This window comes from Rousettus aegyptiacus, unplaced genomic scaffold, assembly GCF_014176215.1.
Source record: "Rousettus aegyptiacus isolate mRouAeg1 unplaced genomic scaffold, mRouAeg1.p scaffold_m13_p_8, whole genome shotgun sequence".
In the NCBI taxonomy this organism is placed as follows: domain Eukaryota; kingdom Metazoa; phylum Chordata; class Mammalia; order Chiroptera; family Pteropodidae; genus Rousettus; species Rousettus aegyptiacus.
This window is the reverse complement of record NW_023416311.1, coordinates 36127136-36149473: the sequence shown is the minus strand read 5'-3', so window position 1 is coordinate 36149473 and position 22338 is coordinate 36127136. Positions and strand designations below refer to the sequence as shown.

The window sequence follows — 22338 nt, the reverse complement described above, 5'->3', positions numbered from 1 at the left end:
TAACTTTTTTCCCTGAAATCTCATCTCCATAGTATAGCTGGAGTTCTGTCTTCAAATCATTAATCCATATGACTCCCTTGCTTATCTGGTGGCTTTTTGTTGCTTTTGGTAAAGACCAATCTAAACAAGGTCAATCTCTCTACCTTCTATTTTACAACTCCCCCACCATCACCCTCACTTCAGTCTCTGTACTTCATCTATACTGGCCTTCCTCCACTATCTAGTATAGCACTCTACAGATTCTTTGTATATGCTGTTCCTTTTACCTGAGACTCTTTTTCCTGTCATTATCCATTTCGTACTTCATCTTTAAGTGTCACTTCTTAGGGAAACCATTCTTGACGTTCATTTGCCCCTTTTATAAGCTTATAGCACCATTTGCTTCTCTTCATCACTTGTAGTAATTGTGTGTGTGTCAGTGTGTGAATATGAGAGATTTCTTATTCTCTCCACCTAAGTTTTTGCTCACCATTATATCCTCAGTACCTATCTGTTGAATGAGTAACTGAGGCATTATTTTTATGATCCTTAATAACTTAAATTAGCTCTTCTGAGATCCAGGAATGTATTTCAAGGATCCTGTAACTACTTGAGGTTATGTGTAAGTTTGTGTTTTTATGTCTGTCCATAGGTTTCATCAGATTCCCAAATGTTTATAAATTTCTGTTATGTTGGTACTCATATCTATGATTTATATGATTGGAATCCTTGTTTTATAATTTTTAATTATTATTTTTTCCTTTATAAAGTTATGTGGCCATCTAACTGGCAGCATATTTAATTACCCCAAATGTCCTTTGTGAAAATAAAAGCCTGCCTATAGAGTCACCTATTATGCTAACTTTTAGTATCCTTTACCCTTAATACTTCTGCTCTTTTCAGAAAATTCCAAGGATAAAGGCTGACATTTATAAAATACTTCCTGACTCTAGGTCCTTAAAATATGCTTATTTTCTGAAGTAGTGTAAAATTTTACCTTTTTTAAAAAAATAAACTTTTTACTTCATCTTGTGATTATTTAATGCATTTTTTATCTTTACTAGTATTTTATGTAGAAATGATATTTAACCAACTTAAAGCAACTTCCCTAACCTCTAGCATAGTACCTTGTCCACAGATAATAATAAGTAAATACTTGTTGGACAGAAGAAAGTATGAATAGCTCAGCTTGAGTGACCTAATATTCAAATGAGGGAATCTCATAAACACAAACTTTTTTTTTGTCCTTTTCACTAGAGAAAGGATGCACAATAGAAAACAACACTTCTGTTGTTTTTTTTTCAGTGACTAAAAAAACTAGAGTTTGAAAAACTAGAGTAGAGTTTACCCCAACCATCTTTTTTTAGGTAGCAGTGATATGTAAAATCAGTATTAGGAGATGAAACCATCTGACCAGGTTCTTATTATAATCCCATAAGAGAATCAAGGGCTTTTATATGAAACTGACATTGTGCTATTCTTGATAGCACATTACCAACAAACCCACTAGATAGTTGCTTTCTATTTCTTGTGATAGTAAAGGTAGAAACTAAAATGCCAGAGAACAAAAATAAGATTAAAAACTATATCTGTGCTTTTGAAGTGACAGAGCTCCTATTTCATAATGGAGTGTGTACTTTTTAAGAATTTTTACTGAAATACAGTAAATAAGAGTCCATCTATATGAAGAGAACTTTTTTGTTTGGTTGTTGAACTATTCTGGGAAGTTTTGCTAGGTGGCAGCATATTCTCAATAATGATTAATTGTAGATGAATACCAGTCACTCTAGAATTTTTAAATTGTTGCTCATTAGAAATAAAAAGTAAATTTCAGTAATAAGTTTTCATCCAAATGGCCAAATTAGAAGTCCTCCATATAAAACCATAATTTCATTCATTATGAAATAGTTCAAATATGGAAAGTGATCTAACAAATGTCGTTTAATCCACTTCCTATATTTAGCAAATGTCAATATTTTGCCATATTATAATGCTTAATTCTACCCACTGTATTTTCCACCTTAGAAGTAATTATTACTCATTTAGAGGATTATTTTCTCACCCATATTTTTCACAATTTTTGTAACACATATACCCATGCTTATATTCATTGTGTAGTGTTGTGTTATATATTTTTAAATTTTGCATGTGTGGTATCATACTGCATAAAAGCAGTATCATACTACTACGCATATCACTCTAAAAGTTACTCTTTTCACCAAACATTATTTTCAAGGTGTACCTATGGTAATACATGCATATCTCTTGCATTGATTTAAAATACTACATTGTGTATACTTTATTCAATATTTTATCTGTTATTCAGCATTTTGTTAGACTGTCGCAGCGAATAGTCTTACGCATAGCTTTTTGCTGTTGTTGGGGGTGCGTCTTCCAGATGGATTCCTAGAAGCAGGGTTTTGTTAGGTATTGCCAAAGTTTCCTCTGGAAAGAGTATACTAATTTGCATTCCTACCAGCAATGTATGAGAGTGCCTGCTTTCTCACAGCCTTGCCAACAGAAACTGTTGTCACAGTGTATTTGCCAATCTGATAGGTGACTAATGAACAACCACAAGTTTTAGTGTATTCTAAGAAACACAAATATACTCAAATTTTTCTTAGTTCTGAAAACTCCCCTAGAACAATACTAACTCTTGGAGTACTTGTTTTCTACTAATCATGGGTTTTTGTATCAGGTTAATTCAAATGAATGGCAAAGTCATTACTTTACCAAAAGAGACTGCGTGGTTGTCTGGCTAGCAGATAGCCAGCTAAGAGTCAATCCACGCATCCCCCCAACCATCATCCAAATTGCCAGTTATAAAAATAGTCATAGGGATATAAAATACAGCATAGGGACCATAGTCAATAATATTGTAATAACTACGTATGGTGTCAGATAGGTACTAGACTTATCCAGGTGAGCACTTTATAAGGTATATAAATGTCTAATCACCTGAAACTAATATATTGTATGTCAACTGTAATTGGAAAATAAATTTTTTTAAGTGGGAATTTCATAATTTAAACATACTTACTTTAAACTTTAATAAAAACATTTTAATGCAAAAAAAAGTCAACTCAAATGGCATTTATTTTGTGAACCAAAGTTTTCTCTCAACTTTGTAGAGCAAAAACTTGCTATCATTATCATCCAAAAAGTACAGCTCATTCTCTCAAAAGCAAGTTTACATTAACCACAAGCTTAGACTATATTAAGGATAGTGCAGTTTATTAAGAAATATATCTAATGTGGACAGTAAGGCTCACAAAGTAAAACACATTTTTTTCCTGTCTGCTGATCTACATCAGCTGCTTAGAATGTAGAGCCACAGAAAGTTTTTTAGTTACATGATTCATGTTCGGCTGTGATACATCTGTCCCCAAAATTAAGTTATTCCAATTCAATTTGGATTTCAACCCTTCTTTGGAATCTTCTTGAGTTGGACACTCAAGAAGGCCTGTTTTAGGCCCGTTTGTTGACCCACTTTTGCTCTTTTTGGTTTCCTTTCCTATATTCGTGTTGTCTCAGCATGCACACGTGGTCTTTTTAAGTAGGTATATTAGCATTCCACTTAATTTACAATCATATTTTTGTATTGTCTACCCAAGAGGTGATCCGGATAACATTACTGTATTTAAATTTTACCAAGTTTACTGGGGGCATCTGTATGTGTAGGTGATACTTTGCTGTCAGCACATTGTTGAGGGGTGGTAGAGATTGCTAGCACACATCTTAACTCTTTTTCTTCTGCTTTTAGAGATTGCATTAAATACATTCTTTTGCTGCTTGGAAGCATTCAACTTAGGCTTGTCAGTCTTGGTGATCATGACCTTGTGATGTATTCCAATATAAAGAGTCTTCAAACTCTTTATTTCCTTCCATTTTTCTTTCACTTTATTTCTTCTGTCAGCACATTTTGTTTCCATTATAATGCTTCTATTCTCTCTTTGCTCACATTTCTTTTCTTCTTTCCCTCTTAAACTTATATTATACTCTTACTGCATTTCTAACAGTGATAGTTCTATTTACTTTTGGTTGGCGAATTCACCTTTAATTCACCTGTATTGCCTTTAAGCAGTACATTAGTCTTTTGATGATATTGGTTGTTTTAGGCCCGTTTGTTGACCTATGGGTTATCTGTCAACAAGCTTCATAATTTCTAGATGACAAATGAATTGGCAGTTTTTTAAGTTCTAACTAAAAGGCTACTGATAGCTGTTTGTCAGTTTTGCAAAAATAAACTTAAATACTTGAGAAAGCTAAGTGCTTAGAGTGAGCAGTTGTGAGAAAAATAAAAGTATAATTCCAGTTTTAAATAAAATGAATATAGTTATTTTTTAATATTCTAAACTTATCAAATTTTCCTACTGTCTATACACAATGCTAAGAAAGTTAATAAACCTAGAAAAGCATTTTTTGGCATTGGCATGAAACTAAGTACATGAAGCATTCCCTTTGCTTTTAGAATTCCCTTATGCAGTAATGACAAACATAGTACTTCTTAAATTGGAATTTTAAAATTGGAGTCTAGCTTTCTCATGATTGGAATGTAACCAAGGACCAACTGTGCCCACTGCTTATTAGTTAAGTTTAGTTAAACCTAGTCTAAGTGGCTTTTCATTTTTGCAAGTATCGTTTTCTTCTAAATAGATCTAACTTTGAAACAGTTTCCAAAGAGATTAACATATCTAGTGGGAAAGAAACCTGATTACTGTGCATTCTGTTACTGTAGTACGCATTTGAAACAGTGAATGAACAAGCGAGTATTGCTACCTTTCTGGTCATTTATTTTAACAAATATGTATTGAACACTTAACTCTGTGCCATCCACTATGTTAGGTATTAAGATGCAGTGTTGAGTAAAACAAGATACTTGTCCTTCATTGATTTTATAACTTACTGGGAAAAAGACACATTAAAAATAATCAGATCAAAAGTAAAATATTGAACTTAAAATAATGGTCATAAGTTCTAGAAGCACTGTAAGTGCTTATAATTCGGAACTTTGACTCTTAGGGAGGTCAAAAAAGACTTTACTGAGAAATGATAACTGAGCCAAAAGCAAAAGGCTGAGAAAACATTAACAAGCTAACATTGAGGGAAAGAACATTCCTACCAGAGAAAACAGCATGTGTGAAAATGTGAGTGTGGTAAGACTGAAGGACTAAAAAAGAAGGCCCATCCTAAGAACAATTGGAAGCTGTTGAAGAGAGGTAAATAAAGGTGTGACACCAAATCTGTGTGTTAAAAACGAGTTATGGATAACTGATTGGAGAGGGACAAGAGTGATATAGAGAAACCAGTTGCCAGTAACTCGACCAGGAGATTTAGGAAGTCAAGATAGAAAAAAAGTGGTACAGCATGAAAGATAACTAGGAGATAAAATTAATAGGACTTGCTAATAGATTTATTGTGAGAGATTTAGAAATGAGAGTTACTTATAATAAGCCCTAAGTTGGTTTTGGTTCATAACTGAAAGGATTATTCTATTCCTTAAAACATGAAACACTATAAAAAAGGGGGGTGGGGGCGATCCAGTTGGGAGTGAAGAACATAGAATCAAGTGTGAAATGGAGGTGAGTTTAAGCATATTCAAAAGGAAATGTTAAGTAGACAGTTGCAAATTAGGGTCTGGAGCTAAAAGTGAGATCTCAGCTGAAAGTAGAAATTTTTCAGTCATCTTTGTTTAGGTGGCACATTGAAGCAATATACACATATGAGGTCACTTAGGGCTAAAAAATGTATCATGAAAAGAAGAGGTGGTCTAGGACCGTCCATTGAACTCTTAATATTTCATGACTGATTAGAGATGGATGAGCCTTCAAAGAAGACCAAAATGGAATGGTTAGAGAGAAAGAAGGCAAACCATGAGAGTATTCTGGCATGTGTAATGGAAGCCAATAGAAAAGTATTTCAAGAAAGAGAAAATGGACAACTGTCAAATACTGCTGAGATTTCAAGTAAAATGAAGTCTGAAAAATTCCTTTTGGATTTAGAGACTTTTAGAAATAATTGATATCCTGGACACCACAGATTAATTCCACAAACGAATTACGTGGCAGGCAGAAATGGAGATAGTGAGTTTGAACATCCAAAAGCTTGACTTTGAGGCAGTTGAGAGAGAGTGATCCTAGTGAACTTTGTAGTAAGGATCTTTTGTCTTTAATGAAAATGATTCAAGCGTGATAAAAATTAGAAGCAGCCATTTAAGAGATTGGCAATGCTAAAGTAAAGGGATAGTTTATGGTGTTTATGGTAGCGGTCTTCAACCTTTTTTGAATCAGGGACCGGTGCTCCTATGAGAATCTAATGCTTGATGCTCTGAGGTAGAGCTGAAGCACTACTAGCACTGGGGAGTGGCAACAAATACAAATGAAGCTTTGCTCACTCTCCTGCTACTCGCTCCCTGCTGTGCAGGCTGGTTCCTAACAGGCTACGGACCTGTACTGGTCTGTGGTCCAGGTTTTGGGGACCCCTGGTTTATAGTAAGGGTTCTAGGACGGTAGGAAGGATGGGATCCAAAGCACAGTTGAACGATTAAACTCAAATAGGTGTAGTTATTTTATTGTAACTTCATTAATGAAAGAGGGTGAGTGATGAAAGTAAAGTTGCATTCATGATAGTACAAAGATGATACTTCCCATCTGATGTTTATTTTCTCCATCAAATTGAGAGAGATGAAGAGGAAAGTCAGTTGTTTTAGGAAAGTAGGCACAAGTTTAAAATAGTCATTGTAGAGTGAATTGACGGGAAAAAAAATGTAGGGATGCTAGGAAGTATATGGAGCCCATTTGAAGTTACATATGATGAATTTATAGTAGATCAAATGTTTCAAGTATTTCCTGTATTTTGTGGTGCTGCGATAAAGAATTCAGAATGTTTTCATCCTAGATTAACTGAAGGGATTTCTAACCAGAGGGATAGGGGAATTTAAGATATTAGCAAGTGTTGATCATGTACCTAAACTGGACAAAAGGAGAAAAAAGAAAAGGATTAATGTTCAGAGAAAAAGAATAGGGACCAATGAATTGCTGATCCCAGTGAAGTTATAAACAATTGTGGTGGGTAGAGTTGAACAAGCAAACTGATAGAAGTTGTGATCTCAATGTGGAGATTTGAATTGATGGTTTTAGAAATAGTTATGAGTGATGTGACCATGGAAGTAGATAAATGAGATGGAGTGGATTAAGTCATTAGAAAAGAAGTCAAAGATATAATATTGGGTGGGTTATTCAAGTGGATATCTACATCACCCAGAATGAAGACAAAACTTAGGGTGGAGAGAAATTGTAAGTTGACTGCCAGTATCTTCAATGGAATACAAGGAGGTGAATGATACCAAATACAGGAGCCTTAAAGAAATAGGATGATGTTTATATTCTTATTTTGGCAAGAAGAATTTGAGGGATTGTGTGTGCCAGGCACTCTTGCAAGGCACAGAATACACTGTAAATATTGCAAACCTCTTGTCCTATAGGAGTACACAGGCTATAGAGAAAGATAGCCACATAAGCAATTAGTGACAATACAGTGAGATAGGTGCTACCTACAAAGTATATGGGGAATGCCAAGGGTGCAGTGGTTATCACTAACTAAAGAACTCATAAAAGATTTCACAAGAAAGATTATATTTACACTGAATTTTATATGGTTCCTAAAGTGGAGCAGAGGAAGAAAGACATTACAGAAGGAATTATAAGATATATGTCTTCTAGCAATGATAGACAAAACATAAACTCAAAATGATAACATCCCATTGCAGTAAATACTAATATAATATGTAGTTCTTTATTATTAGAATATTTTCATCTCTTGGCCAATTCTGTTTTTATGGGCACATTGTTCAGCGTTGTTCTCTAATGGGATAATTTAAATGTTAGCTCTGTGTGTGTGTGTGTGCGCGCGTGCGCATGTCCATCCTCCCTTGTGTTTTTGGCATTTCTTTTAAAGTTATGCCTTAAATAATTTATTCCAAAAAATAAGTGCAAGGGATACTCTATAAACAAATAAAATATAATCCCTTTCACATATATGTTTTTGTTAATGCAAACACTATTCAACAAATTAAAATTTCCACCATTGTGGGTGAAGCTCTGTTTTAAACCACAAGGATGCAAAGATGAATGTGACATTCTGATTTCAAGGAACTCACAGTTTTTTTATGTGCCAAGTCCAACAAGGTATGTGTAATATTAAAGTCCAAATCACTGGGTATACTGTGACCTTAAAAAATCATAAATTGTTTCTCAAGACCTCAGACACATTTTTAGAATGTTGATTTATTCCTTTATTCCTTTGTTTATGGAAGAAGTTTGATTTTATCAAACTATGATAAAAATTTTAACAAAAATTTGGTTAAACTGGTGCTTAATCTATAACATGAAGACTCAAAGTAAAGTGTTTCTTTTTAATTAATAGCCTTTCTAATTTTGGCTTTATTTCTCAAAGGTTGTGAAGATGAGAAAAGAAGTGAAGAGAATCCGAGTTTTGGTTATCCGAAAACTTGTCAGGAGTGTTGGCAGACTGAAGTCAAAAAAGTTAGTCATTTAAAGTAAAATGGTCCTATGACTAATAAAATGCCAAAAGTTGTTTTTACTCAGTATTTACAAAATCTGAGGGTGGGACCTAGAGGAATAATTAAATATATTACTCATACAGCACTTTGTTTTATATTTAGAAAAGATCTGAGTGAGATAAAATGTGCTGTTTCAGCATGTCCTTACATGGTTTGACCCACATTCACTTAAGGTACATGATGAATTCTTCTGTTTTTTCAAAACTCTTTTTGACCTTTTCAGAATGAAAGTTTTTTGGGGTTATATATGTGTTTCATATTATTAGAATTTATTTTAAGGTGTTGATAAAGTTTAATAAATCTAGTAATATTTTGAATCGATTATAAAGATTTTATATCACTTTTTTCCTCAAATTGCTAATTTGAGATATTCAGTACTTTGTAGAAGTGTTTATCGATACCTTGAAAAATAGTATTTTGTATTTTCATTATCACAAGTATTATAGGAAAAGTATGTTATTTATGCTTTAAGCATGTTTACAAAGTATTCAGATGTCTTTTATTACTGATTAATTTCTTGTGCTTTCTTTCATAAATGTTTCAGAAGATCTCCCTCTTCTCTGACTTAATCAGATATTTACCATCTTTTTGTATTGAAGAGAAAAAATTTTCATATGATGAAATTATATCCATCCTTGTAGCATATGGAACTTACATTAAATACAACATACTATTACCTGATGGATTAAAAAGTACTATTTGGCCTTCCCATTAAGGAATTAGAAGGCAAGCTTTCTATCAGTTGTAGTAGTTATTAATATGCCAGGACGGTGCTTATTTTTGCCAAAAACTTGGGTTCATTGGTGGAATTGGGGTGTATGTTAGGGGGAGGATACGGTAGTATGACTGTGTTATTTAAAGATTTATCATGCTTTTCTAAAAGAAATGAAGAGACTTTTTATTATAAGTCTATAATAAATGCTTTTCCTGGCTACACATATAATGTTATTTTTGCAGGGGTACCGAAGATGCACTGTTAAAAAACCAAAGACGGGCCCAACGATTGCTTGAAGAAATTCATGCCATGAAGGTAAGGAATTGTGTAGGTATTGTATCAGTATGTTTCTGAGTCTCATGTCAGCCTGCATTATGTATGTGTGATGTTACTTACCTGAATATTACTGCAAATTTACTAAGATTTATTTCATGGGTTTGTTTGGTGAATAATGTAACACATTTAGAAAATTGCAGTATATTTAAGCTTGCCTTTTTCCATGTTTTTTTTTATTGAATTTGTTAAAATACTAGACTAATTTGAGTCAAAACTATGCCAAACTAAACTCAATCTATGTTTAATAATGCCTCATGCTTAAAGTTTTTATTTTTACTGTAACTTTGGGCATGAAGTCTAAGTTAAGTTCAAGAATTAAAGTGTTCATGCTGTTTGGTAATGTAGATGGGGATATTGGTGGCTGACATCATGCTTCGCCTATTGCCAACTCAATAAATTTTTGTGTGGTGGTGTCAGCATTTTATTCAGCTCTGTAGTAACTTGAAATAAAATTAGTGTTGGACCAAAATGATCTGTATTTGTGTTTCTTTCAGCCAGACTCTTCACTAGAATAATTTTTAGGTCTTCTCACTGCTCTTACTTTGTGGAAACTTTCATTTACCAAATGACATACTATTAAATGTCTGGGAGACTTTTATTGCAGAACTTAAAAACAACATTTGGTACCAGCAATTATCTTAATTGCAGGGTCATTTTGCATGTATGTTTGACTTTTACATTTTGGTATAACCTCCAAGTTTTGAGATAGCTAAAAGAACGATAGAATTCTTTTAAAATATTTTAATCGAATTAGATTATCAGTTTTTCACTATTTTTTCTTTTCGAAGGGATGTTAAAGTATTTTATATGTCAAAGTTATCACAGTTAATCTGAATAGAAATATATGGAGGACATGATTCTACTTTAGTGTAAGGAATTTTTATTTTATTTTCACAGGACCAAAAAATTCATGAAACCCATTTGATATCTTCTTTCCGAAAGTTTTAATCCCCTTTTTTTCCATTCATTCAGTCAAAATATTCTGTGTTTGCCTCTTAATTATCATTTGTGTCATGATTACACATCTCTTAGCCTTTTTTGTATACCATTTTTTCCCCATGAAATTCCTATGAGAAATAAAATCTTTAGAGATTTTTGTTTTGAAAATAATGCTGTTAGAAATTATTATATATCCCTTTGTCTCTTTCACATTCTCTTAACCAAGTTCCTTACTAAATTATTACATTCCTTACCTAAATTTTTCCCTGGAATTTCTTCTGAATAGTTATTTTTGTATTCCTAAATTATTCAGAGTCTTTGAGCTATTATATAATTGCTGATTTTATTTTACCAATGAAAGGATGCCTTATATATAATAAGTCCATATGCAGTCTACGCCCATGCCACCCTGAACAAGCCCGATCCCATCTGATTTGAGAAGCAGAGCAGGGTCAGGCCTGGTTAGTACTTGGATGGGAGACTACATAGGAAGACCAGGTGCTATAGGTGTAAAAAATAAAAAAATAAGGGATTTTAAGCTGACAAGGTCCTTGCAATCTGTGAGGTCAACCAAGGGTTGCCTTGTCAAAAAAAAATTAAAAAAATTAAAAATTAAGAAAAGAAAGCCTGTAGGCAGTATACAAAGAGTTTGAAAACAAAAGATAGTCGTTAATCTTTAGAATACTTTCCTTCTGTTACTATCAGTAACGGATTTAATATAATCAGAAAGAAAAGTTGTCCTGTTTGATCTGAATATGAAACTTGTTTTCTCTTGTTCTTAAAACCTCATCAGCAATAAGAAATCAGACTCAGTGATAAAGTTCATGGGTTTATAAATTACTGTGTCATGAAGAGAGTTTTCTTCTTTGTTTTTTTCTGTTTTGTGTGTGTGTGTGTTTGATTATATATATAAGACCACTGTGATTTGTTGCTTCATAGAACCAACTGAAATTTATAACCATGTTGTCCTGGAATTTATAAAATTGATAGTGTATGTATGTATATTCCTTGAATTTGTGTTAGTGATTAGAATGGTCTGAATTGAATGCTCTGAATTCATCTTTTTTGAAAGGCTGTTTAAAAGCTGGATTAAATTTAAATATAAAAGCCAAAGGAAAAAAGTCTTATGTGTTTGCTTTTCTTACATGTCAAATTTCATTGCTCATTTATGATTCTTTTACAAAACGGGTCTACTTTTCTAAAAGAAGCAAATATAGAGAGAATTTTTTTTAAATGAAAGGTAACTGTAATTTCTTAAAGAAGTGTTTATCATTTATGTGGGAGTATCAAAGAAATAGTCAGAAAAGAGAAAATTCACAGTCTCAATTAAATTTGAGGAAAAACCTCTACTTATTCGTTTCCTCAGATGAATTTTTTTCCTTGGTTCATATACCACTACATTTTTATAGCCTTGTTCATGACATACTGTCCTATACTTGTTCTCTATGATAATAGGGTATTTTGTTGCAAGATGACTTCCTCAAGAAGAAAACCTGAGATATTTTTAGAAATGGGAGTTTGTCTGTTCTGACCAAAAGGGGGAAGAAAAAAAAAAAAAGCCCTGACCTTTATGATACTATAAAAGCATAGGTTCCATTTTTATAGACTATAATGCATGCATACCACGGCTTGGCTGTCTTTTCTAATAGTATTCCTACTTTTAACTTTGATACTAATATCAATTCTAGCTCCTGAAACAGTTTTAGTTTTTCTTTGGAAATTGAAGTAGCTTATCAACTTTTATAGATCCCTAAGTGGCTTAGCTAGGGAAGCATAGAGTAAAATTAAGACATACACTGACATTAGTCTAAATATACATGAAATCCCTTCCTCAATAGTGACAGTAGTATAACTAGCTTTTACTGAATATTTACTATGTGCCAGATACTATATTTTATGTTTTATCATCACTACCTCATGAGGTAGATACCATTATTATTCCTATCTTATAGAATAGGAAATCAAGTTTTAGAGAACTTAGCAACTTGGCCAAGGTCACATAGTTGTTAGGCCTTATAACTGATTATAAAGCTAATGGTGTTGACCACTTTACTGTACTGCTTCAGTAAGACTAGAGCTTCTGAAATATATCTATATTCTACCCTCCTAGAGATTGAGATAATATAATAAACATGATACTTGCCCTCTAGAGAAAAAAGGCCCAAAGATATACTGCATATTTTTAGATTCTTTAATTCCTCATAGCTAAATACATATACCCAGTTAACTCTGCTTTGTTTGTTTGTTTGTTTGTTTGTTTATAGACTATAATGCACACATACCATGGCTTGGCTGTCTTTTCTAATAGTATTCCTACTTTTAACTTTGATACTAATAAACTTTGTTTATTTTAACTTCCTTCTCTCTGAGACTGTTACTTTCCTCTATACAATGAGAACTTTTATATTCTCTGACGCCTTGCTCTTCCTGCTACCCTTACTTTCCTATTTTAAACCTTTTTCCTTTGGTTTCATTCTATTCTTTTTACATGGTCAAGTCTCTACTATTAAAAGCACCCTTTAAGCTTGCATCAGTTGTTAGGGTTGCCTTGTGTCATGCTCCTTCATGGCTTGTTTCTAAGTAGTTGCCACTGGGGTAGTCAATGGGAAAATGGTATAGATTATGATCTGTAGAGGTAATATGGAAAAACAAGTAAAATAATATATCATCAAAATGTCAATATAATTTGACTTTCACCATAATGCTATAAAGTAGGCAGAATCCTATTTCAAAGAGCACGTTTAGAAGTTTTCTAGGGTACACACCCCTTGGATGATAGGATTGTTGTCATGTATACTTACATGTCAATTAGAATTTTATGATGTTTCTGGTTATATATACTTTTTAAAAAATTTATTGAAGTTATTCTCTAATTTTAAATACTGTGATTTTATTAGTTTTTTCCTATGAATGTTTGAAAAGAAATTCGCCTTGTGGTAAAAGATGCCTTATTTATCCTGTAAGTATACTGTGTTAGTTATTTGTCTCAAATTAACATTTATTCATTCATTCTACTAAAGTAATAGTATTAATAGTATTGATAAAATAAGATTATAATTATTTTTGACAGTTTCATCTTTTATTGGTAAGCCAAAACAAAGTAACATCAAATCAGACCCACATATTAGAGATATTACCAAGAATTCACCTTTACTAGTAGTTTTGAGGATACAGGCAATTAGAAAGCACAGGTGGAAGCCAGGAGAGATCTGGGACTCTGCGTGATCCCACAGTTACCTCATATCAGAGAGCATTTAGATTTTGAAACTTTGCCGTTCTGTAACCAAAGATTGTGTAGCTTGCATGATTTTTTTCCAGTGTGTCATGCCTTATAAATCCATAGATTCTGGGTTTATTTACTGTAAGCATCGTTAATAGGGAACATCTTGCGTTCTGCAGATAAGGACTTTCCTCTTAACCAAAATCATTAGCCTGTTTACCAGGAGGACCAGTTATCAGAATTTTAACAAGGAGATTAAACTCGCATCACTTCTTTGTCCCTGAGTTTCCTCTTGGTAAAGAAAGTGAAAGGATCTCAGGACTGCTGTTTTAATTCTTCCCTCTGATTTGTAATAGTCTTCCTTTGGCTTTTTTTTTTTTTTCTTTTGTGTTTCCCTCTAACTTTTAAATATTTAAATGTTTTGTTTCTTTTGTGTTTTCCTCTAACTTTTAAATATTTTAAATATTTTAAACCTATAGAAAAATTGTAATGCTGTAATAATAGTGCATTGTCTCACATCCATGTTTGTCCCTTTATTAGTGATACTCAGTTTCAATCACTTGGTTTACATGTCTGCCATATTTCTCCATTTTAAAGGCACCTTTTTTCTTTTTGGAATCATTAAGTAATCTGTGAGATGATAACTTTAAGACTATATGAATATACTATTGTCTTTCACCCAGTGACTATGGCTGTTCTATGGCTGGATCAGTTAACACTTTTTTATTTCCATTTCTCAGCTGGGTTTTTTTATTTCTCTGATAAGATTTTAATTCATTGAGAGGACTTTTTTTTTTTTACATTATTGAGAATAGTGCTAATAGCCATGTTTGCCTATGGAAGGGAAAAATATTTCTCTTTCTTGGTTCTACGTATGTCAGGTAATTTTGGATTGAACCCTGGACGTTATGAGGATTAAGTAGTAGAGATTCTGGATTTGGTTATTTTCTTTGGTAAGTGCTTATTTCAGCAGCTATTTTTTTGGGTTGGCTTTAACTTCAAACTATGTTTCTTGGACGGCAGCTCCAGCCTCAGTTCAAATCTTTTGTCTTTTAGTGAGCTGCTTTGAATATGTTCTTTGCATGAGTGATTCAAGTTTAGGGATTCCTTGTATGGTTCTTTCCCTTCTGGATTTCCTCTGTTCTCTCAGTGGATAAGTTATGCTGACTACACTTTTCCACAGGTTCTGCTGTCACTGTTCTTGAACCAGGCAAACTATAGTCAGGCTACACTCTGAAGAGATGTTATCTTATTTGTATAGCTTCCTTCTTTGTGAGTTTAGGCTCTCCCCATCAGTGTCTGCCTTCCATTTATTCTTCTTTACCTTCTGGTATGGCTTTTTGTAGCACATACAAGTTTTATGGTTTTGTTTTTGTTTTTTGGGATAGGAGTAGTGGGGACCTAATCATCATATTCTCTATTAGTGTCTTAGTCTGTCATACCCAGAAATGGAAGTAGCTGAAATTGGAAGTAACTAAAAATAGCTAAGAAAGATCCTGAATACCTCAAGACTCTGTAAATTTAGGTTTTAGAGAGATGAAATAAGTAAAGAGATTAGAAAAGTGTAGCCATAATATTCATTATACAGCAAAAATGTTATAGAAAGCAAAAATGTATATGTACATCATAGGGATGTGTGTGTGCACATGTACAAACGTGAATGGTACAATTTTATATTCTAAGATTTTTGAAAATGTTCGTTATTCAATTTTTTACAATAATTTGTAATATTAATCTTTATAACATTTCTGAAGCATTAGACTGTAATCGAATGTGAAAATGACAGAGAACTTTGGATAGCAATTAGTCACAAACACATGTTTTGGGAATTTTGTGAAAGCAGTGAAGGATATTGTTAATTCACGAAGACAGAGAATTGCTGTTAACATTTGAAAATTGAAAAAAGGTGTTTTAGTTCTTGACAGTTCACAATTTTCAGTTATGTGACTATAATTATGAACTGGGATAATTATTTGCAACAATCTTCAGAGAAGTTGGTACAGAGTAGTATTTTTCTTTAGATGTGTCTGCCTACTTTTTTGTTAGAACATATAAAATATTTCCACCTACGACCATTGCCAATAGGCCAAAAGAAAAAAACAAAAAACAAAAAAGTGTAATGAGTATGAATTGAAAACTGCAAAACTGGGTTCTTACTTTTATAACTGAAATATTATTAAGTTTATGAACTTTGACCTCTGTAGGCCTTAGTTTTCTTCATCCATAAAGTGCAAGTGATTGAGTTTATCTTCTAAAAAGTCATTTCTTATTCCCATGTCTTAATCTTTTATCTCAGTTTGGAGTTTACTACTTCACTACCTTACTCTTTCAGTCATGAGTAGAAGAGTAGGCTTTTTAGCTTTATGTTGAAATAGTATTTTTGTTTTGAAATATTCTAATTGGAATTTATCTTTTAATTACAAAGGCAGTGGTTGACATGTTTTTACATAACATTATAGTAATACTTATACCACCTAAATATTTAATTTAGTAAATTAGAAATTCCTTATTTATTTTATATTTTAGATAGGATAAGGACCTTTCTAGATATATTTACCCTTTAAACATCTAACCTTTTATCATGATGATAATTTTTTTAGGTATGATAATCTTCCTTGCCTTAATAAAGAAACACATATTTTGATATTTAGAAAAATGATATATAAACTTTCTACATTTTTATAGATATGTATTTCTTTACAGAGTAACCCCAGATCGATAATTCTTATTTGTCCCAAAGGGAAAGTTGCTTTCTTTTCCTATTCAGAGCCAGTCCCTCTGTATGTATTATGTCCCTTTTTTTTTTTGTCCTTTGTTACTTATGCCTTATTTCACTTATAGCTTCGAACTCTGCTCCTATGTGAATGTTCTTCAGTTAATAAACTTGTTTAGTTTATGCCTTAACACCCATGTATCATCATCCTTTAACCATCTTCCAGTTTCTTCCTTTCTCCTTTTTATTAGAATAGCATCTTTACCTTATTAGTAAAGCCACTGTGATATCTACCTCCTCACTTCCTGTTCCCTGAGCAGCCCACGTAGTTTATCTACCTGCCTGTTCATTAGTTTCCTTGAATACGGTTTACTCTGACCCTTATGTGCTGGTGTTCACCCTAAGTTCTTTTTTTATCTTCCCATTTTATACTCTCTAACATGGCTACTTATAAATTTAACTACTATCACTATTCTGGACACTATAATCTCTCTCCGATGCAAATCTTTCCTGTAAGATCTTCACTCATATTCAGCTTCACTTAGGAGCTTTCAGATGCACCTGAAATTCAATATTTTACATGATTCACTGAGCTAAGTTAAAAAGAGTTTTTAAGATTGTGGGGTTTCTTTTGAAGCCTAAAGACAAGGAGTGCATTTTAACCTCACCGGCGATTAGAATCGGGATCTGGAGAGCTCTCAGAAATTGGTGTAGTTCTGTTCATGTGTTTCTTTCCTATCTCTTTGTAACTTCATGTCGTGCTTTGTCTTTGCTTTTCCTCATCTTTCTCCCATCCTGCCCACTCTGCAGCTCCCTCTCACTCGCCTTCTGTCTGACCCTCTGGACAGCTTTCTTTCCTTAGCTATGTCAGGTGCATAATGGATGCTGCCTGGCTAGCTGACGGACTGACTTTTAAAGCAAAATGTCTTACTTTTATTGGCATATGTTGAATGTTGAGGTTGCTCTGAGTATCAGTAGATAAGTAGAATATTACTGAACTGTTACTAAGAAGAGTGTAACGAACGAGATGTTTTTGTTTTTTGTTGGTTTTAATGTTAAGTGTCAGAAATAGAAGGAAAAATGGATAGGCTCTTCATTATATAGTCACCATGGCCAGTTCTCTAAGGCCATTTAACATGTAATTTAATTTTTTGAAATGGATGACTTAATTTATTGTTTCGTAAGGCAGAGCAAGATGCCCTGATTTAATATCCTTTTGCACTCAACTTGTGACATTTGAAATGATAAACAGGAAGTCCTAATGGGATTTTTAAACGATCATTATAGTATATACTGCTCTCCTCACACATACAACAGTATTTAGAAGCAGATCATCATGTTGGAATTCCAGTTCTCTTCCTGGCATGTGTTTTCTATGGCTTTAAGCCAGCATTTTGAATAGGTCATATTCCTGAAACCTTTGGCATTGTTGCATTTTTAATATGTAGGGGTCATGATTTTCATTATGAGTTGTGTCGATATGAAGATGTCATATCGAGACTAATTTTGTTAGCTTTTAAATGAGAACAGTTGTAGCAAATAAAAGTCTATCCATGCCCTGTTTGGGGACCTGCTTGCTTCTGTTTGAAAACAAAAAAAAGTTACAGGTCCTTGTTGGCAAAAGTGATGAAAATGCTATTACCATTTATTGAGTCTTTATACACACCTAATTTTAAATTAAAAAACTGATTTTGGAATTGCTTCAATTCAGATAAGCCTACTACAGAGTGTGTAAACAGGATAGAGGGGTAGGAAGTAAGGAATATCACATGAGCTTTCTGTCAAAATGTTTTCTTTGCCTTTTTGTTTTGTTTTGATTTGATTTTTTAAGTTTTGTAATTCTGCAAATTTGAACTTACAACTTTGGCAGAACCTTTCTACTAATTGTGAAAGTATCTCAAACCCTTTTTAACTGTTAATTTAAAAAATTTGGATAACCAATACTACTGTCATAATGTCAGTATGAAATAATGTGGTGATTGGAAAAAGAGGTGAATATTACAACATAATTTGTTTGAAATACACAATAAGAGACATAGAGTCCTAAAGTAAAACCACAATAAAAACAAGAAATAACAGTCTTAAAAATGTGATTTTCTTATTCATCTGATCTGTCACCTGAATTTTGAATTAAATGGTGTCGTTATTTTCAAACATTTATACTTATTAACATGAGCACATTGTTAGATTTCTATTAAATGGAAAACATGTATTTCTGTTTTGTTTTTTTTTTTCTGTTGCAGTGGCTGTTAGTATTTGCTACTCAAAATATTGATATTTGGTGACAAAAGAAACTCAGTAGTGTTCTATTTTTTCTTGAATATGAAGAATTTTATTCTGTTTTCTCTACCTGCCACTAAATTATGTAGACCCTGTAGTCTTCTAAGAAATAAAAATAACCCTAAGGGCTGTGATTCTTCCAATTAAAAAACTGTCTTTAGCAATTTACAATGAAAATGTATAGTTCACTTGTATTCTTCCCTTTTTTCTTCTTCAAAATTAACTAAACCCTTTATTAACAAGGGTCAACAATCCCTGGCCACAGACTGGTACCAGTCTGTCGCCTCTTAGACACTGGGCCACACAGCTAAAGGTAGGCAGCGGGTGAACAAGCAAAGCTTCTTCTGTATTTGCAGTCACTCCCCAGCACTAGCATCACCACCTCAGCTCCATCTCAGATCATCAGGCATTAGATTCTCATAGGAGCACTGGTTCCTGGTACCAAAAAGGTTGGAGACCACTGGTTTACAAGATATATCAATTTTATATATAGGTGAGGTAAGGACAGAAATCCTTGCTTTTTAAATTCTTGATTTCTGTTGAAACTCAGTATATTAAAATAGAACTTGTGGATTTTGGTTGTAGTTAATAATTCTTCTGTTGTCTGCATTCTAAGATAGCATCCCAGTTTATTAATGATCATATATTTTCTTAAGATCCATAAAATTTGCGATCAAAAAAATATATATATATACAATTGAAATAAAGACTAGGAAGTTCCTGAACAACTATTGTAAATTTTGTACTATATGCTCAGGTTAGCTTAGTTAAATACATTTGAATTTAGAACCTACTGTGTATGTACATGATTAGATTTCTGCCATCAGAGAACATGCCGTTCTGTGGGAAACAAGCATATGAGTCTGTCTGTGGTATATACTATACCAATATTATAATCAAAGAGTTGTAAGAACCTAGCAAAGGGACCAATTAGTTTAATTACTTAAAGGATTTAAGGGAGACCTTACAGAAGGAGAAGTCACTAAGTTGTAACTTGAAAAATATGATTCTACTTTGGAAAAGGCAGTCTAGGTAAATAGAACACACCAAGAACAAAGCATACAAATTTGAAAGTTCTTGGTATGATTTGGAAGGGCTGCTCAGTAATCTATTTCTATTATAATATTTAGCACATTGAATTAATTATTTCTTATATGTCTCCTTTTTTTGATATGACGTTGTCTTTGTATCGCCTATTCTTAGTGTACTAACGGCATAAAGGAGACATTCGGCAGGTATTTCTTCAGTAAATGAATACCATGGCTGGAATGTGGAATGAATAGAGAAACAAAAGGTTGAAGATGGTGGCCGAATGGTAGATAAGACTACAATTTAAAGCCTTTTAGGAAATGTACATGATCAAAGTTCTTGAGTAATCTGTGTATTTTCTAGAAAAATAAACTTGAAGGAGAGTGTAGCATCGATTATTGGGAAGGGATTAGAGGGGAGTTGACTACTTAGGAAGCAACACTGATTTAATGTTTTCATGCATTGAGGAAACATTTATTAAACGTATGTTTATGGAAGGCAATATGCCATGTAGTTCATTGTTCCTGCTCTGCCAAAATATTGTACTATCATTATACTATCAGAAAGGTACACACAGTTTTTAAAACAAGGTAAGTTATAATAGGTGCTCTTAAAATTTTAAAAGATTAAGAGATTGCTTCTAGCTAATAATCAGAGAAGGTTTCCTGGAAAAGGTAAAATGACATTTTAATGAAAAATTAGTGTTAATGATTCACCAAATTGACACAATTTCCTTAATAGTCTTTTGTTGAATCTCAATAGTAAGGATACTGTTTTACACAACTTTACATCCCAGACTTACATGTTATTTATAGCGCTAGGAAACTCAACTTCAGATGTATGAACACTGCTAATAATTTAATAATTTTAGTTATTAGTTATTGAGTTCCTACTCTGTGCTAGACTCATTGCTTCATCCTACGTATATTATCAGTAATCTTGATAATAGCTCTTCAAGATTCCTGTTTAGCCCCATTCTACTGATGTAGAAATTGAGGGTTTAAGGATTAATTGTGTTGCCCAGAATTATATTATCAGAGGTTAGCAAAACCAGGATTCAGTCCAAATCTATCTGAATCAGTAGCCCATGTTCTTAACACTCTACTAACCTAACCTCTCTTACTTTAAGTATTAAATGCACAATTTTATCAAGAATGATTATTTATTATAAAGAAACGTGCTTTTGTATTATAATTTTAATAATCACTATTAATCGAAAAGTGAAAATAATAAATAATTTATCATTGCCTCTTGGGGAAAAATAGGATTTCTTTCTAATTTGACGTAATTAGAGTAGTTGGGCTTTCCTAAAGATATAGAGTGCCTGGTTATTCATAGAGGATTTTGTGTGTGCATTTAACATTTAGAAATAATATCTGGAAGCTAAATACCAAAATAATCAATTCCCTTGGGGCCATGAATTAGTAGCCATGATGAGATTTCAAAAATGTTTCATTCCTTGCTAAATTTGGCACTGTATTTTTATTTGAATGTAATGTGATTCTAGTTTTAATTGGCAAAGGCTCTTTAATAATGGATGTAAATACAATTAAGAAACGAGTATGGATTTTATTATCATTATACTCTCGAAAATACTGGAGACTTGAAGTCTAGCAAAAATACTTTGAAGGAATTAGAACTTATAATAACAAATAGTTGACTTCTCTCAGACTTTGAAAGATTGTCTCTTACTGTTTCAGTTACAGACCATTCTCCTTTAACATTCCTAAATCTCTTTTAGCACATCCCTATATCAGTCATAATTTCAGTGTTATAGGGAAAGACTCAACCTCAGTCACCTAATATAATTTTCCCTAAGGCCTTTTGGTGAAATTCCTAGGTGATTCATTAAAGAAAAAATGTTCTATGGGCTTATATAATTGGTTTTTGAAGTTTTTTTAAATTTTTCTTTAATTCTTTAGGTTTAGGCAAGGAAAACTAAACGCAAATTTATGTAGATAAATTTTAGAAGTAAAAGTGGACATAATATATTCATATAAAGCTGTAATTTTGTTCTTTTTATTTGATATACTGAATAATAAATAACTATATACATCTCACTTCTATTTACTTGTTATTGAGAAGATATTAAAATAAAGTGGTTTTAGGTATTTTATTTACTTCTTATAAATTTGCACAAAATTATGTTCTTTTAAACAAATGTTTGGATTCCATGTCAAAAATAGTAAACTTTTCTCCCTAAGGCCAGCCATTTTGTTAGAAGAAGATCTCTAAAATGAAAAAATCTTTCTACTCTGATTTATTCCTTAGAATACAGATTTGCTCTAAATCTAAGTAGAATCTTCAGGCTGATGTAATTGCTGCATCTCATTTTCTCTGTTTGCCTCCTTAAACATTTAGAAATGGATAATTTCATGTGCCAGGAACAGTTTAGATGTTTTTATTTGGCATAAAAAAAAATGACCATGTTTAATCACTTGAGTTAAACAAGCCATTTTTTTCTTATTTTCTAAAAGGTATTTGTACTGTGAGAGGCAGGACTGTATAAAGACAAGGAGATTTTACAGCTTCATCTGACTAAATTA

General features: G+C 32.7%; 1 protein-coding gene across 2 annotated transcripts in view; it reads left to right on the top strand.

The window, feature by feature from the left end:
* SRFBP1 (serum response factor binding protein 1) overlaps positions 1-22338 on the top strand; it is a 59221-nt gene that overhangs the window by 2339 nt on the left and 34544 nt on the right. Inside the window, exons 2-3 of one of the 2 annotated variants that reach the window (XM_036226327.1) lie at positions 8434-8522; positions 9518-9590. In XM_036226327.1, the coding sequence (XP_036082220.1) occupies positions 8434-8522; positions 9518-9590 (162 nt within the window). Of the gene's footprint in view, positions 1-8433; positions 8523-8606; positions 8734-9517; positions 9591-22338 lie in introns of those variants that run through there. The other variant, XM_036226328.1, reaches the window with a different exon arrangement.